The sequence below is a fragment of the Mastigoproctus giganteus genome, chromosome 1 (assembly GCF_048544385.1).
Source record: "Mastigoproctus giganteus isolate SK-2022 chromosome 1, ASM4854438v1, whole genome shotgun sequence".
Taxonomy (NCBI): Eukaryota; Metazoa; Arthropoda; class Arachnida; order Uropygi; family Thelyphonidae; genus Mastigoproctus; species Mastigoproctus giganteus.
In genome coordinates this window covers 222,013,214-222,031,652 of record NC_143575.1, presented here as the reverse complement: position 1 = coordinate 222,031,652, position 18,439 = coordinate 222,013,214, and the positions used below count along the sequence as shown (strand labels likewise).

General features: G+C 37.0%; 1 protein-coding gene across 6 annotated transcripts in view; it reads right to left on the bottom strand.

Annotated features, from left to right (window-relative positions):
* The window catches only part of Bre1 (E3 ubiquitin-protein ligase Bre1), a 415,493-nt gene that overhangs the window by 8,515 nt on the left and 388,539 nt on the right, over positions 1 to 18,439 (bottom strand). For all 6 annotated transcript variants that reach the window (XM_090376128.1, XM_090376101.1, XM_090376124.1 and 3 more), the window contains one exon: positions 12,025 to 12,126. In XM_090376128.1, the coding sequence (XP_090232254.1) occupies positions 12,025 to 12,126 (102 nt within the window). The remainder of the gene's footprint in view (positions 1 to 12,024; positions 12,127 to 18,439) is intronic.

Genomic DNA, 18,439 nt, shown 5'->3' with positions numbered 1-18,439 from the left:
CAGAAAAATTGGTAAGTTTTATGCTATTTAGGATTTAATGATGAGTTTGTCTTCTAGTCTCACAAGGCTTCAAACATACTTACACCGATGTTTTCCCTCGTTTTTCTCCCTCAAGGTGCAGTCATACCTCAGAAATGCTGGCATTACAGTGTTGGACTGGCCCGGCAACAGTCAAGATTTGAACCCTACTACTAAAATTGCTGGTACATAACGTCGTCTAAAATTGCTCAGAAGAAGCCAGCAAGTAATATTCAGCTGCAGGAGAGCACTGTAAGGGTGTGATACCAGAAAATTGGGCAACCGTATATCCAGAAGTTGATTTACTCTATGCCAGATTGTTGCATTACTGTAATTGCAACTTGAGGAACAACAACAAAATATCGAGGACTTATTTTGTTGATTTACAGTACGTATAATACTATAGCATAATAGTATAATACTATTAACGCTAATGTGGCCAGCTGAAATTGCTCAGCTGGCTGTTAACTGACTGTGACTTTGCTATGATGACTGCAGAACTTACTGGATGTCACATTTAACTTGATCTGTTTATAAGGTTTGTCTTCTGAGCTGAAATGATTTTGTAAAGTTTTGTCGGTTGAATGGTACTGGCCTAGAGTTTTTTTTTTTTGGAGGGGGGATTATTATCCTTAATTCTTTGACCTTGTATATAATCTTTAATTTTTGATATGTTAATTTTTAAAATTTAATGAAATTACTTGCATTGTTTACTTTGAAATCTCAAAATATCATATGTTTACCTTAATCTGTTGAGGTTAATCTTGTGTACGGTGTTTAATTTTTGTATAATTGTATAAGATCTTTTTTTTTTTTTTTTACTATTTTTGGCTCGAACTTTGTTGGGCTTTTGGTGTCCATTTCTTCTGTTGCTGCTGGTTGGTAGCCTGTGGTCTACTTTCCCGTGGTGGTGGCTCGTTTCCAACCTGATGATTCCAGGTAGCCAAACAGCCAGTTCATTTCTGCAGAATCCTGTATCTTAAAAGTGAAACGAGGCATAGATGAACTAACGTTCCAGGTGCCGCCCTACACAAATACATAGTGCATTGCAAATACATTGCATGACACATTGAAAATGTATCTATTATGCAAGATATAGAGACGTTGCTTAGAACTGTATACACAATGTTTAGCAGGTCTAGCATTAAAAAAAGGAAAATTAGAAGAACTAGCCCAGGTTACGGAACACGATGTTGTATCTTTTAGACCATTAAATGAAGTCAGATGGTTATCCAGACATTGTGCAGTTGAAGCTTTAGTAAAAAAATTTATGAAATATTAATTGAATATTGCAATGAGTAGGTTAACGAATGTAATGATCCTATTAGTAAATACTCTTTACAAATTCATAATATAATGTGGCATTAATTGCACTCAATAATGTATCAGGAGAGCTTGCATCGCTTTGCAAATATCTACAAAAAAGTTGTTTAAACAATATCGAATACACATCAATATGTTAAAGCTAAAATAAACAAATTAAGAAGCCAATATCTTGGAAAAAATATTTTCTGGAGTGAAAATGTGAAAGAAGTATTATCAAAAATTCAAAGTGACGTTGACACTGCAGCTACAGCCTGTGGCGATTTGCATAACTGTGGCTGTTCAGTAGAAAGCTGGCGCACATGCAAAGATTTGAATCGCGATGAAAGGGATCACATAAACAGATAAAAGCAGCAGTTCAGCAGTTATGTGCAAATTATCAAATGGTGAGCACGATTGTTACAGACATTCGATTGGCTTCATACAGTGCTACAGACAACAAAATGGCCAGTAGACAACAAATGTATAATTTTACCCAGGGTTGAATAATTGGAAAGGTCGAAGTGCAGGGAGTGTGGCTGCAGAGTTCAGAATCACCCATAGCATCATCTCATGTGTGTGGTCAGCCTTCAGAACGACAGGTACAGCTGTTCGTAGGACCAGTGGTGGTTGTGCATGAAAAACAATGCCCAATGATGACTGCTATATACTTCTACAGGCCAAGAGGGACCGATACCAGACAGTGGGATCCATTGCAAACCAGCTGCACAGGATGCAGGATATCACGGTTTACTGTGGCCAGGCGACTCCACAAAGGTGACTGTTTGCTTGATGGCCAGTACGCTGTGTCCCTTTAACATCTGCCCATCAGAGACACCGTTTATAGTGGTGCATCGAACACAAGGACTGGAGAGCAGCGCAATGGGGTAAGACACTCTTTACTTATGAGAGTAGATTCAGTCTCAGCAGCGATTCTGGATGTCAGCTAATCTGGCGAGAGGTTGGCACACGGTATCACCTCGCAAACATCACTGAAAGGGATTGATATGGCGGTCAAGGTTTTCTCGTCTGGGGAAGCATTATCTTGGATGGACGTACACAACTCCAGATACTGGAAGGCGGTACTGTAACCGGTGCACGCTGTTGTACTGAGGTAATCCTTCCCCATGTGCGTCTGTTCCGAGGCGCCATTGGCCTCGAGTTTGTGTTTACGAATGATAACGCCATACCCCATTGCACTGCAGCCGTTGATATGCTTTCGGAAAGCGAGGACATTGTTCGTATGGATTAGCCTGCCCGTTCCACTGATCTAAATCCCATCTAACACATATGGGATGCTCTTGGGAGACACCTAGTGGCATGTCCACACCCACCAGAAAATGTTCACCAGCTGAAGATGGCGCTGAGAGAGGAATGGACGATGTTATTGCAAGAACTTATCAACAACATTGTTCTAAGTATGAACAGGTGGTGCAAAGCCTGCATTGACATTAGGGGTGGCCATATTTCCTACTCAGGACCACATCTTCTCTTTGTTCCATCTTTGGCAGTGATGCATCTGTATCATGGCAGCCAGTGCTATGTTGCCATTTTTGAATAAAGTCCCTCTGTCCCGTTTTGTTTCCGTGTCGGTGTTGTTTCCTTCATCATTTCTGTACCTCACGAGGTTCCTTTAGTATGCTTTTCCCATATCCAGGCCATTCCTACGAGAAGCTACAGGTGAAAACTTGACTGGTACTTCAGTTTTGCACACCAGTGTATAATTCGCTTTATCAAACGTGTATATGATCACTTAGATAACAGATTTCCTAATGATGAATTAAATGATTGGAAAGAATTTGATATTAATGCCATCCCAAATGAAAGCAATAATTTTGACTTTGTGAAACTTATTGTGATACGCCTTGCAAAAAAATATTCGCGATTTATTACAAATAACGAAAGTGATGTTATTTCTAAAATATAAGAATATTCAGAATTAAAATTTATAATTGCTGAAAAAAATTAAAACAGGAACATTTAAAACTTTCAGTGACACTTTATATTTCGTACTTACAAATTTAGAGTTTTGTAACATATCCATTCTCTATAATATTATGGGAACATTTCAAGCATCAAGTGCAGACTGCGAGCGAGGATTCAAAAAAATCGAAATAGAATACAAGAAGATCATTTAAGTGACCTTATGATAATCAAATTGCATTTAGCTAATGGTGCAACAACAAATGTAGATGATGTCTACAAAAATTCCAAGAAAAATAACTGTAAAATGTAAATTTATTGTTAACAATTTTTTATTACTACTTATAATTAAAACAATTTGTAAAAATATTGCACATATTTAATCTTGTCTGAAATTTTTTACTCAGGTGCATTTCTGCACTGTGCAGCTATAAGAAAAATTAGGGGGAACACTGTTGGCAACTGAAGTTTAACATTGAAAAATTCAAGATGCTGCATATGGGTAGCAGTAATCCCAGAATAACAAACGAACTGTGTAGTAGTACGTTGAAGGTAGGCAGTAGTGAATGAAAAAGACCTGGGGGCAACTGTGCAGTCAGAAATTCCCTTAGCAATGTAGATGGGCTGCTAGGATAACTCATGGATTTTTATCAATGACATACAGAAATTTTGTCAGCAAGGACCTTGTTGAACAAGGCAATGGTTAGCCACATCTTTATATGATGAGAGCCTTGTCAATCAATTCTGCCCTGGAGATTGTGCAAGGCTCAAGGGGTAGAATTTTTCTCAGCCTGGTCTGTACTTGTTAACAGGAGAGATTGCTTCTACAGGGATGGGATACACTTAAATAGAAAGGGTGCAAGAATATTTGCTGATGCTATCAAGGCAGAGTTAGATGGGTCAGAAAACTGCTAGCTTGGGGTGTACATGGACTAATAGAGTAACAGTAGCCGCTGGCAGAGGTAAAAGTGATTCTTGCACTACTTCTATTGAAATGCAATTGAGAAGCAGCCTGGAAAGCAAGGCAATGGGAATTTACAGGACTGCCGGGAGTCATAGTGGAACAAGTAAATACATGGGCTGTGTTAAGGTAACTAAGAGTAGACACAGGTGCATGTATACTTGCATGTACGCCAATGCTAGGAGTATAGTTAATAAATTCGATGAGCATGAAGTGCTAGTGAAGACATCAAAGGCAGATATTGTTGGGATATCAGAGACATGGTGTCACACAGACATAAGCAGTGCAGAACTGGAATTTGGGGAGTACAATGTGTAAGAAAGGATAGACAGGACAGGAAGGGAGGAGGGGTTATGCTGTTAGTTAAGAAACACATAAAATCTAAGGAAGTGCATCCAATTGATATGGGTGGATAATGCAATGTTGAGTCTGTTTGGTGTGAAATAAAACTGGCAAAGGAAAAATGAGAGTAGGTGTGTGTTATAGGCCTAATGAATCTGATGAGTATAATGAGTAGTTGTGCAGAGAAATAGAGTGGGCCAGTAAATCAGAGTGTTTTATAATGGGGGATTTTAATTTCCCAGATATTGACTGGAATTTGTGAGTTGATCACTCACAGTAAGGCTTTTGTGGATTTTATTGGTTGATTGTTTTCTACAGCAGCATGTTCGGGAGGCAACTAGGGGGAGTAATACTCTTGATCTGATTATCAATAGTGATTCTTCATGCATCAAGAATCTGCAGATAAAGGAACCACTCGGTGACAGTGATCACAGTGTGCTCAAGTGGGATTTACTCAGAAGGTAATTACCATCAAGGGTAAAGGGAAGGGTTTTTGCTTTCGTAAAGGTGACTACAATGGACTGAGACAGTATTTAAATTCTATACAGTGGAACCAACTGATGATGTTACCAATGGCAAATTCAAAATGGGAAGCATTCAAAGAATTAATCTTGGACACTACTAGGCTTTTCATACCAACAAAGAAATATTAGACATGTGACAGAGCAGAAAAATGCATGGGATACATATAAATTAACATGTGATACAGAAGCCTATGATAGATATAAGCTCGTCTGTAACCAAGTTACAAAGGAGGTTAGGCAGGCGAAGGCAGATTACGAGAAATCTTTGGCAAAGGATGCATAGAAAAACAGCAAAGAGTTCTTTACTTATGTAAACTCTAGAAGGAAGGGGATGAATCAGATTGGTTCATTTGATATCAATGGTTCAAATGTTGATTCTGCTCAAGTAGCTAACAAACTAAATGAATATTTTGCATTGACATTCACACATGAGGAATTATTCAGGGAGGGGAATTCCAGAGGTGTATTCAACTCTGGCAGTAAGCTAGATAATCTTGTAATAACTGAGAATAAAGTGGAGGAGAAATTGTTGAAGATAAACACAAGAAAGGCACCTGGGGTGGATGGAATCTATACGGTTATATTAAAGGAGGTGGCAAAGGAAGTAGCAAACCCTTAGCCATAATTATGAGAGCTTCCCTGGACTCGGGAGGTACTCATGGAATGGAGATGTGCAAATGTGACCCCAATCCACAAAGGAGGATCAAAGGGAGACAGGTAATTACAGAACTATTAGTTTAACTTCTGTTCCAGGGAAATTAATGGAGGCACTGGTTAAAGAAGCATTGCAGGATCCTCTAGACAAGAATTCAGTTATAGCTCGGACACATAATGGGTTTGTTAAGGGGAAGTCTTGTCTGACTAATTTGATTGGATACTATGATGTAGTCACAAACTGGATGCAAAGAATAAATTTGATATCATATATCTGGATCTTAAAAAAGTCTTTGGATACTGTTGCACATGGAAGACTGCTGCACAAATTGGAGCAGTGTGGCATTGGAGGCAAATTGCTGCTATGGATAAAGGGATGGTTGAGTGGAAGAAGACAGAGTGTGGTAATCAATGGACACTGCTCTTCTCGGACTAATGTTATTAGTGGAGTCCCTCAGGGCTCAGTGTTCAGTACATTGTTGTTTTCTGTATTTATAAATGATATTGATGATGGTATATCAGGCTTAATGTGCAAGTTTGCAGACGATATGAAGGTTGGCAGGGTTGTTAATGACAACAATGACAGTACAGCGGTATCTTGGATTGCGAGTAACTTGGTCTGCGAGTGTTTTGCAAGACGAGCAAAAATTTTTAATAAAATTTAACTTGATAAACGAGCGAGGTCTTGCAATACGAGTACAGTCAGTCCTCGTATAACACGTTTACACTACACAAATTCGATCATACATGATTTATAAATAGGGGAACGATGTCATATATAACACGAACCGAATTCGCTTATGCACGATTCGCCTTTGTGTTTACAAGAAATGGCAGTCGAACGCAGAATCACACCAACTGAATGCAACACGATAAAAATGAAGAGAAGATTCTGAAAATGTATTTATGTTTTTTATATCAGTGAAGGGGAAACACATTTCACCGTAATAACATAAAAACCGACAATTCCAGCTATCGGTATTATCGCAAATGTAATTAGATCGAGTTTACTACCAGTTTATAACAGATTCCACTGGCAGAAACGCAACTGGAAATTGTTTTTATTGTTTTATGGTAGTAACCCCTAGAAATGTGCTTTAGTAAAATGTGAGGTGTTAATAGTGTATCTCTGTCTTTACGGTGTTGTTTATTCAGTTGCTACACGTGTGCAGCTTTGTTTATGTGTATCAAGCGTGCCTCCTCATTTTGTAATTGTGCGTTATTCCCTAAAAATTGTTTGCAGAGCGTCACGTGATCACATGCTGATCGGGTAATCGTCCCGCAAGTTCGATCTCAGTCGGTATACCTCATTCGTATTGTCAACATTGTAGTGAACATTCTTGCTAGTGTTGTGATCACGTGTATGTGCGTAAAGCATTTTTTTATTTTGTGTTCAAATGTAGTGACTGTTCTTTATTAACTGTACACTACGAAATTTGTCCCAATGGAAAAAAGGGTTGAAAAGGAAGGTGGTAAGAAGAAGGAGATGATTACGGTAGAAATTAAGAAGGAAATCATCGGGAAGCATGAACAAGGTATGACAGTGGCTGCCATCGCAAGATTTTATAAGAAGTCTACGTCAACGATTTGCACAATATTAAAGAAGAACTAAGGGGACTAGATGTAGCAAAAGGAGTCACGAGAATATGAAAGCAATGGCCACGTATTCTGGAAGATGTAGAAAAGTTGCTTTTGGTGTGGATAAACGAGAAGCAACTAGCAGGTGATACCGTGACCGAGAACTTGATCTGTGAGAAGGAAAAGGCCTTGTACGCCGACCTCGTAAGTAAACTGCCAGGTATATCTACAAAAAACGAAGAAGGCTTCAAGGTGAGCAGGGGATGGTTTGATAACTTTAAGAGAAGAAGTGGCATCCATAGTGTTGTGAGGCACGGAGAGGCTGCGAGTGCGGACGCTAAGGCAGCTGAGGCGTTTGTTGCCGAGTTCCAGAAGCTCATGGTTTCCGAGTGTTACCTGCTGCAGCAAGTTTTTAATTGCGATGAAACGGGGCTTTTTTTTGGAAAAAGACCAAAGAGGACCTACATTACAGCAGAAGAGAATGCAATGCTCGGTCACAAGCCCATGAAAGACCATCTCATCCTCTTGCTGTGTGCTAATGCAAGCGGTGATTTCAAAGTCAAACCCCTGCTTGTGTATCATTCTGAGAATCCACGAGCCTTCAAGAAATGCGAAGTGCAGAAGAGCCAATTAAACGTTATGCGGAGGTCCAACAGCAAGGCTTGGGTCACTCGTATCTTGTTTGTTGAGTGGATCAATGAGGTCTTTGGTCCTGCAGTGAAGAAATACCTTTTAGAAAAAGAACTGCCACTCAAAGTCTTGCTGGTTATGGATAATGCTCCTGCTCATCCTCCAGGCCTTGAGGACGACTTACTGGAAGAATTCAAGTTCATTAAGGTCAAGTTTCTTCCTCCCAACACTACTCCATTACTCCAGCCCATGGATCAGCAGGTCATTTCAAACTTTAAAAAGCTTTACATCAAGGCACTATTTCAGCGATGCTTCGAGGTGACCGAAGGAACTAACCTTACCCTCCGAGAGTTTTGGAAAAATAATTTCCACATCGTAAACTGCCTCAAGATCATCGATAAAGCCTGGGATGGGGTCACCAAGAGAACGCTCAATTCTGCTTGGAGAAAACTCTGGTCTGATTGCTTTGAGAGGTTTGCTCATGAACAGGAGCTGCCAACTGTCGATCAAATTGTGTCCTTGGGGACGACCATGGGACTGGAGGTGAATAAGGACGACATTCAAGAGCTGGTGGAGGAACATGGCCAGGAGTTTACAACCGACAAACTGATGGATCTGCATCGCAAGCAACAGCAAGAGGTTATGGAGGAGATCTTGTCTGAGGAAGAGGAGAAAAAAATGGAGACTTCCCTCTCTTCAAATGAGATTAGGGAGGTGTTTAAAATGTGGGAATCAGTGCAAAATTTTGTAGAAAAGCACCACCCGAATATGGCTGTGGCAGTGCGAGTGATGAATCTGTTTAACGACAATGCAATATCATATTTCCGTGAAATCCTTAAAAGGAGGCAAAAGCAAGTGTCATTGGATAGGTTCCTTGTTAAAGTCGCACAAAAAGAAAAAGTCAACAGATAGCAGTGATTCCGTTAGTGACAGTGAAAGTCGTCCCACCCAATAATTAATAAATTCATTGCTTTATGTATATTAAATTTAAATATTAAAAATATAAAAAGGTATGTATGTATTTTGTATTAATCATTTTTACAGTATATGAATATTTTTGAGTTTTGGAACAAATCATCTGGGTTTCCATTATTTCTTATGGGGAAATTCACTTTGATATATGAGTGCTTTGGATTACGAGCACATTTCCGGAACGAATTATACTCACAAACCAAGGTACCACTGTACATTGCTGCAACAGGATCTAGAAAAGTTGAGCAGATGGGCTGCTCAAAAATGGAGACTTCCCTCTCTTCAAATGAGATTAGGGAGGTGTTTAAAATGTGGGAATCAGTGCAAAATTTTGTAGAAAAGCACCACCCGAATATGGCTGTGGCAGTGCGAGTGATGAATCTGTTTAACGACAATGCAATATCATATTTCCGTGAAATCCTTAAAAGGAGGCAAAAGCAAGTGTCATTGGATAGGTTCCTTGTTAAAGTCGCACAAAAAGAAAAAGTCAACAGATAGCAGTGATTCCATTAGTGACAGTGAAAGTCGTCCTACCCAATAATTAATAAATTCATTGCTTTATGTATATTAAATTTAAATATTAAAAATATAAAAAGGTATGTATGTATTTTGTATTAATCATTTTTACAGTATATGAATATTTTTGAGTTTTGGAACAAATCATCTGGGTTTCCATTATTTCTTATGGGGAAATTCGCTTTGATATATGAGTGCTTTGGATTACGAGCACATTTCCGGAACGAATTATACTCACAAACCACGGTACCACTGTACATTGCTGCAACAGGATCTAGAAAAGTTGAGCAGATGGGCTGAGAGGTGGCAAATGAAGTTTAACATTGACAAATGTAAAGTACAGTTAGCCCTCATATAGCACGATAGTTGTGTTCCTAGAAACCCTCGTGCAATATAAACAACAGGACCTGTGGGAAAAATAGGATTAGGTGCCGACCACCCAAGATTGAACACACATTTGTAACCAAAACATTACCAAACACAATAAATTATCATAACAAAATACTTACGTATTTCATTACGACTATTACATAATAAAATATTGCTAATGCTTTTGCTTCTATCATAAGCAAACTTGTTTTTTGTTTGATTTTCTATCGAACCAGATGACAGCCGTTCCATCTCTTCCAATTCTTTGTGTCTTGATCTAATGGATTTTAATTACACTTTGAGTTATTCCCGCTATAAAAGTTGTTTTTATTTTCTCTGCATTCTTTGTAATTCTCGGCGTTGCCTCATTTAGGCCTGTAGCATGTGCAATATCACATGGTCTTTCATTTCGCTCAAAGCGTTTCACAATTTCATATTTTTTCTCTATCGACAGAGGCGGACTGGCCATAAGCCTTACCAGGGAAACCACAGTGGGTCGGAGGCCGGTTGGCCATAAACCATAGTATGAGGCCACTACAAATTTTCCCGGGTAAGAATTTTTGACCAAGTCTGCCTCTGTTTATCAATATTGCTTCCCTTTTCCATCTGAATCTGTAGTGTCTTCACCAGGACGCTTCCTTTTCACACTTTTAAGTATTTTACTCATTTTTGTAATAAAGCACAATTACAAAACGAGGAGGCAAGCTTGATACACATAAACAAAGCTGCGGGCATGTAGCAACCGAATAAACAACACCGTAAAGGCAGAGACAACTCTCTCTCACTAGCTCACATTTTACTAAAGCACATTTCTGGAGGTCACTACCATAAAACAATAAAAACAATTTCCAGTTGCATTCCTGCTAGTAGAATCTGTTATAAACTGGTAGTAAACTCGATCTAATTGCATTTGCGATAATACCGATAGCTGTAATTTTACGTTATTATGGTGAAATGCATTTCCCATTCACTGATATAAAAAACATAAATACATTTTCAAAATCTTCTCTTCATTCCTATCGTTTGCGTTCAGTTGAGGTGATTCCGGTCCAACTGCCATTTCTTATAAACACAAAGGTGAATCGTGCACAAGCAAATTCGCTTCGTGTTATATACGATATCGTTCCCCTATTTATAAATCGTGTATGATCGAATTCGTGTAATGTAAACACGTGTTATACGAGGACTGACTGTACTACATATGGGAAGCAGTAATCCCAGAGTAAAGTATCAACTCTGTGGTACCACACTGACAGTGGTATAGAATGAAAAGAACCTGGGGTAATTGCACAGGCAGATATGAATTTTTTTTACTATCAGTGCAGATGGTCTGCAAGAGTAGCTTGCAGACCGTCATGCACTGATATACAGTAATTTTTCTAGCAGGGATAAGGAGGTGATTATTTCCTTGTATAAGGCAATGGTTAAGCCACACCTTGAGTACTGTATACAGGTCTGGAGGCCTCATTTTAAGAAGGATGTAGAGCTGTTGAAACGAGTACGGAGAAGGGCAACAAGATTAGTGAATGGAACAAAGTGTTGCTCTTACGAAGAAAGGCTTAAGTTTTGCAAATTACAGTGTCTGGAGACTAGGCACCTGCGAGGTGATCTAATTGAGGTGTATAAAGGCTTGAATGGTTTGAGCATGCTCAATGCGGATTGGATTCTTCCTCTTACTCAGAGTAATTGCCTGAGAGGGCATAAATTCAAATTGAGGAAAGACGGTTGTAGGATAGATGTGCGGAAGTTTGCCCTTAGCCAGCGGGTGGTTAATTGGTGGAAGAAACTTCCATCTGTCATAGAAGTTGACAGCTTAAATAGATTCAAGGCAGAACTTGACAAACATTTGGAGCGAGTAGATGGGTGAAATAAGGTTTTTTTTTTTTGGCTGATGCTATATAAGCTTGCTTTCTTGCATCAAGTGCCTTTGCTAATGCTAAACTTGGTACTGCATACAGGCCTGGAGACCTAACTTTAGGAAAGAATGGGTGCAGAGAAAATAAACAAGATTAGCAAATGGAACAACAGGGTGCTCTTACCAGGAAAGGCTTCAGTTCTGCAAATTTCAGTATCCAGATCTGATTGAGGTGTTTAAGACTTAGAATGGATTGAGTAAGCTCACTGCTGATGGCATCCTTCTTGCTCAGACTACACATGTGAAGGAGCATAAATTCAAATCAATCTTGCATAATTTGATATTACTAATGCTAATACTATATTAAATATACCACTTACCTTGTATTCCCTTATTTCTTCCATAAGAACTTCATCAGCTGTGGTAGCCAACTCAAATTTCTTGGCTCTTTCTACTTTTCTATGCAAACTGATAATCTCTTCCTTCAAGAAATAACATTATTTATTACTTACTTTAGAGTCACAAAACAAAAAATATTTGTAGTTATTCAGTTCAGATATGCGAGGTGTGATCAAAAAGTTAGGGTACTGACTTTATTTTGCAATTGCAGCTTTGGAGTGAATTATAACTTGCTGTAACATGTTTGTTGACTTCTGTAGACATTCTAAATGCACAAACCACCGATATATCTACAAAGTTGCTGGTGAAATTGTAATTTCTTATGGGATATGTTAAAAAAATTTTAGCACAAGGTTTTGTGAATTCAGTGTGTTTCTGCTAAGTTTGTGCCAGCTGCCAACCAACACAGCAGTTCTTTCTCATTACTGGCAATGAATTATGGGCTGAATGGCTATGACCCAGAAACAGTTCTCTCAAATGGAAGCCTCCATCTTCCCAAAAAAAAAAAAAAAAAAAAAAAGCAGCAGCAACAGTCTTGATCAAATGTGAAAATCATACTTATTTTTTTGACTTACAGGGCACTGTTCTTTATGAATTTGTCTTGCATAGGTGGTAGATGACTTTCATCAACCGGTGAAATACCACCACTTTGCTTATTGGAGGCTTGAAGTGGCGAAACCCATGTTTAGTCTCTAGAGCAAAGTTTCCGGCCTCCCCCTTCCCCCATATTTCTCCTTCAACCCATGCACAGTACTAAGTACTATAGGTTTTGATACCTTTCGTGTTTGGGGTTTTCATAAAAAAAAAAAAAAAACCAATGAAAACCAGGAACACTACAAAATGGTAGATTTCAGAGAATTGACCCTTGTATTATAATGCCCCTGCACATTATACTCCATCACTGTGGTCTCCTACTCAATTTAGCTCCATGTGATCCCTTCCACTCCAAGCTTAAACCTCACTTGATGAGCTACAGATTTTCAACAACCTAGATTATTATTCAGAATGCTACACAGGACCTATTAGCAATGCCAACAGAAGCCTACTGAGAATGCTTCCAGAATTTGCAGGACTGTTGGAAGCAGTGTACACAATGTCAGGGAAACTATTTTGAAGATCTCTCCAAATGGCTGGTAAGCTTCACAATTATCCCTAACATTAGTTCACTCCTTGAATTTTTGATTATACCTCATATATCAAGCATTCAAAACATAATGGATAGGGACAGAAAACGAGAAATGTTTCAACATAAGCAAAAATCACAAGAAGAAGAAAAAAAAAAAAAAAAACCTCTCCTTCCATTTGAAAAGCCTAAGTAAATTAAATGATGGGATTATTTTGTATTTATTTTGCAAGTGGCAAATCTTTCCAAACTGATATAATCCATTTGCAGTGTGACCTCAGGGCACATCTTTAATTTAAGTGAATGCCTTACAGGACATGAACTTAAATTAAAGATGCACTGTTGTAGAGTCAATATAAAAAAATTATCTTTTAGCCAAAAGTTTACTAACTGTTGGAATAAATTTACCATCTAATTTTGGAGAGCTAGAGCATTTATATAAATTTAAATTTAGGAAAGAACCAGACAGTGACCAGTATGAAACCTGGTGATTTTTTTTAAAAGCCGATATTGAATAAGCATGGTTTCCTTATATTGATTTGCCTTTACTTATGTTCAAAGACTGAAATGAATTTACAGCTGTAAATTCAACTAGTTTTCTAACAGAAAACACCATGTAAGTCCTGGCTGCCTAATATGATATAACATTTCTTACTGGTTAATCATATATTTATATAAAATAAATAAAATAAATTTTCTGTTTATACTCTGGCACGACAACCAAGTCAGTAGAGTTTACAATAAATCGCCAATACAAATATTTATCGTATTCAGTAGTCACGGGCTTAAACCAAGGAACGCATGCTATGCACTCTCGCTCCTGACCACTCGGCTACGTCATATTTATACAGTCAAACTAGGTTGGCTATAATGAGCACGGAAATAACGAGATCACGGCTGTAACAAGCAAAAAAGCCATAATGATTTTAATTTAACATATCCCATACAATCGCTTACTGTTATAACGAGTGTACTATATGAATATACCGTACAAATTTTGGTAACTATGCAAACATTCTTAATTGCCTGGGTAGTCAAAAAAAATCCCAAATTCTTGGAATAGTCAAAAATGAAAAGGGTGACTTAGCTTTTATGACCACCCTCATCAGATTAGCGGCTGGTTTATGACCTTGTCTTTTCGGGGACGGGGGCTATACAATAGCACACTGACGTTCCACTTGTTGCATTACCCTATTTACAGATTGTCTTGTATTCACTGAACCATAAATCTATTTTGGGACTTGCATTTCTGGACTTCTAAGAACTTTGTATGCAGATCACTTTACTGTCATTTAAAAGTAAAATCAGTTAAAAACGAACCCTTCCTTCGGAAACACGTTTACTAACAAAAGAGTGTCTCTCTCGATTAGCGAAAAGGTTGAAATTATTCGCGAGTTAGAATGTGGTGCAAAAAATGTTGAAGTGTGTAAAAAGTTTTCTTTGTCCTCTTCAACAGCATCAGCATTGTGGAAGACTAAACATGTTTACATATCGACACTGGAAAAGAATATAACAAAAAAAAAAAAAAAAAAGTTTAGAAAGTGCGAGGTTACAAACGTAGGTGTAGCATTGCTTCAATGGTTCACCATACAAAGAAGTGCTGGATTTTAAATAGATGGTCCCAATCTTGAAGGCTCAAGCAGAAAAATTTGCTAAACAATTTGGATGCGATGATTTTGTATGTAACAACGGTTGGCTGGATCAATTTAAAAACTGAATACAAGCATATTATAATACAAATAATTCGTAGGTATATACAGGTAGTTCTTCACATTACAAGTTAATTCGTTCCTAGTGCACGCTCGTAATGCGAAAACTCATAAAGCAGGAATTTATTTCCCATAGACATAAGGTTAAAAATAGGGGTTACGTTCTCAACAATGAAATTAGTTAGCTAATTAGTTTATGTTTAAACAATGATTGATTTATCGAAAAAAATGAAAACGTAGCCTGTAAAATCAAGCAAATTATAATAATAGAGAAATTATTTACGACTTACAAATGTTAAAGAATGTTTATTATTCATCATCATCGACTAAATGCATACTCGTTGATCACTCATTATTGGCTCGGCACTCGTTGGTTTGTTGCCCAAGGAATCGACTTCTTCAGAAATGTTTCAAGAGGCATACTCGTTGATCACTCATTATTGGCTCGGCACTCGTTGGTTTGTTGCCCAAGGAATCGACTTCTTCAGAAATGTTTCAAGAGGCGTTTGTTTCCAAGATAATCTTCTCTTTTAATTATAAATTTCACGATTGCATGCATAAGCATTTTTTAACAGCACACACAAATTGCAACTAACACGATTTGCGTGGAGTAACAAGTTTATGAAGCTTAAAAAAAAAAAAGGAATGAAGAGAAGATTCCGAAAATTTATTTATGTTTTTTATATGATTGAAGATTTCAGTAAAGTGAAATACATTTCACCATAATAACATAAAACACACAATTCCAGCTATTGGTATTTTTGCAAATGCAAGAAGATCGAGTTTACTACCCGTTTATAATTGCTTGCAGTAACAGAAAAGCTCAATAAATTGGAAAGTGCAAATTGTTTTTATTGTTTTATGGTCGTGACCTCCAGAAATGTGCTTTAGAAAAATATCACAAGGGCATTTAAAATTGATTCTTATAACGGAACATATGATAACGATAAAAGTGTAGTGCATTTTAATGATTTGAATTGGTATCTAATAAAATTTACAAACCATGCTCATGACCTAAAAAATGACATTTTAGAGAGATAAATAGCTTAGTTATAGAGCGAAAATTTCAAATTCCAAGATTTCAAAACGAATTACCAAAAAACAATTTGTTATTGGGTTCACATTATATTTTAATGATATGATGGTGTCTCTGGAACTGATTAATATTGTAAAACTGATTAACTTCTAAGAACTTTGTATGCAGATCACTTTACTGTCATTTAAAAATAAAATCAGTTAGAAATGAACCCTTCCTTCGGAAACATGTTTACTAACAAGAGTGCTTCTCGATTTATGAAAAGGTTGAAATTATTCGCTAGTTAGAATGTGGTGCAAAAAATGTTGACGTGTGTAAAAAGTTTTCTTTGTCTTCTTCAACAGTATCAGCATTGTGGAAGAATAAACATGTTTACATATCGGCACTGAAAAAGAATATAACAAAAAAAAAAAAAAAAAAAAATAGAAAGTGCGAGATTACAAATGTAGATGTAGCATTGCTTCAATGGTTCACTATACAAAGAAGTGCTGGATTTTCAATAGGCAGTCCAATCTTGAAGGCTCAAGCAGAAAAATTTGCTAAACAATTGGAACACGATGATTTTGTATGTAACAAGTTGGCTGGATCAATTTAAAAACCGAATACAAGCATATTAATACAAATAATACGTAGGTATATACAGGTAGTTCTTGACATTACGAGTTAATTCGTTCACATTATGATATTTTAACGATATGATGGTGTCTCTGGAACTGATTAATATCGTAAAACTGATTAACTTCTAAGAACTTTGTATGCAGATCACTTTACTTTCATTTAAAAGTAAAATCGGTTAGAAATCAACTTTTCCTTCGGAAAGGGTTCATTTCCGAAGGAAGGGTTGATTTCTAACTGATTTTACTATGTTGTATTGTATAGCCATGCACATGGTTTGGAATGCGGTATTTATGAATGTTTAACATTCATTTTTTGCAATTAATGTTCACATTTTCGATTTTGTTGATACTTGATACTTGGGGAAAAAAACTCGTAAAGTGAAAACTGCCTGACTAACATTATTTTTTCTCTCTCTAATATTTCTTTTTATCAAGTTATTGAGAATTAAAAAAAAATAGGAGGTAGATTTAACTCATCACTGATATAGTGAGTACAGCAGGCCCTCGTTATAATGCGGTTCGCTCTACGCTGAATCGCTATAATACTGTTCTTATATTATAATCCATATCTCACTCTAATGCTGTCACAACTCACTATAACGCTCTTTTACCAGCGTACAGATTGAATTTTTGGTATGTTTAATGAAAATGTTTCATCTGATGTAGTCGATAGCTTGAAAATGAATAGCAAAGTTTCCCACATCGACTTGTTACATAGTTCCAAGATCAACATTTTAAAAAATGATAAAGAATATTGCTTGTAATATTTGTGTTATATGCATTTATCCGAAGTCTGGTCATCACTCAGTATAGTGTCAAGTAACCGACAGTTTACTCAAACATTGTATAACAATTAATGCAATGCAGTTACATTTTCAAAGGCATAATAGCGGATAAGAATTAAAAAGGAACGTCTGGACACGGTACGAAAAATACTGAATTTGAAAATTGAATTTTACGTTTTGAAGTGAATCAATTCCGTTCAACGAGAGTGGATGTGTGCAATAATTTAAGACTGGCAGGTTCAACTGGAAGAATAATTATAAAAAATAAAGAATTAATTTTAGCAGAAGAAAAGACAGCGTGTTTCACTGCAAGCAACTAGGCCGGCTATTATAATTGAAATGGAGAGACTTCTAAATAATTTTATTGAAGATAATATCCAACGCACAATTCCATTAAATATTATTAAAGAAAAAGCGATTAGCCTACATGATGATCTGAAAAAAGCTCACCTAAAAAAAAAAACCCATGCCATGCTTCAAAGTGGCGAAGGATTGGTTGACTTTATTGATGGGTGGTAACGCTGTGGGGATTTTAAAGCAAAATTTTAGTTTACTAAGAAGACGGCCAAAGTACAACTCAAAATTGAACAAAATTACAAAAACTTCACAACCCAGGGCCATCGGATTAATAAATTCACGATGTTAATTGGCATTTTAAGTTTAATTTTGATATGTAATGTAGTTACTTACCACATAATTATATACATATGTACAAATTTTTAATATTAAATATTTTGACCGACATATGTGCGTCTTTTCACTACCGTTTATAATTGATTAGGAAATATCCTATGGCATAGACCGCAATTCACAAATACATATGTTACATTACAGGAATATGGCACTCGCTTAGCACTGATTCATTTAGCCCTCTGTTTTTCGGGAACAAATTATCAGCATTAAGCAGGGGTCGTCTGTAATGGTTATAACAAGGAAATTTTGTCGGTCATTTGATGCTCGTTTATAACCAAAGCTGTGTATATATGTGTGTTTTTCTTTTAATGGTGTTTTGACATAAGTATTATTGTGCATACAAATCTGGTAATCAAGTTAGCCCAACAAGGTTATCTTAATTCAGCATGGCATATACGTATTAATTTTAAGAAGTATATTACTATATGATAAT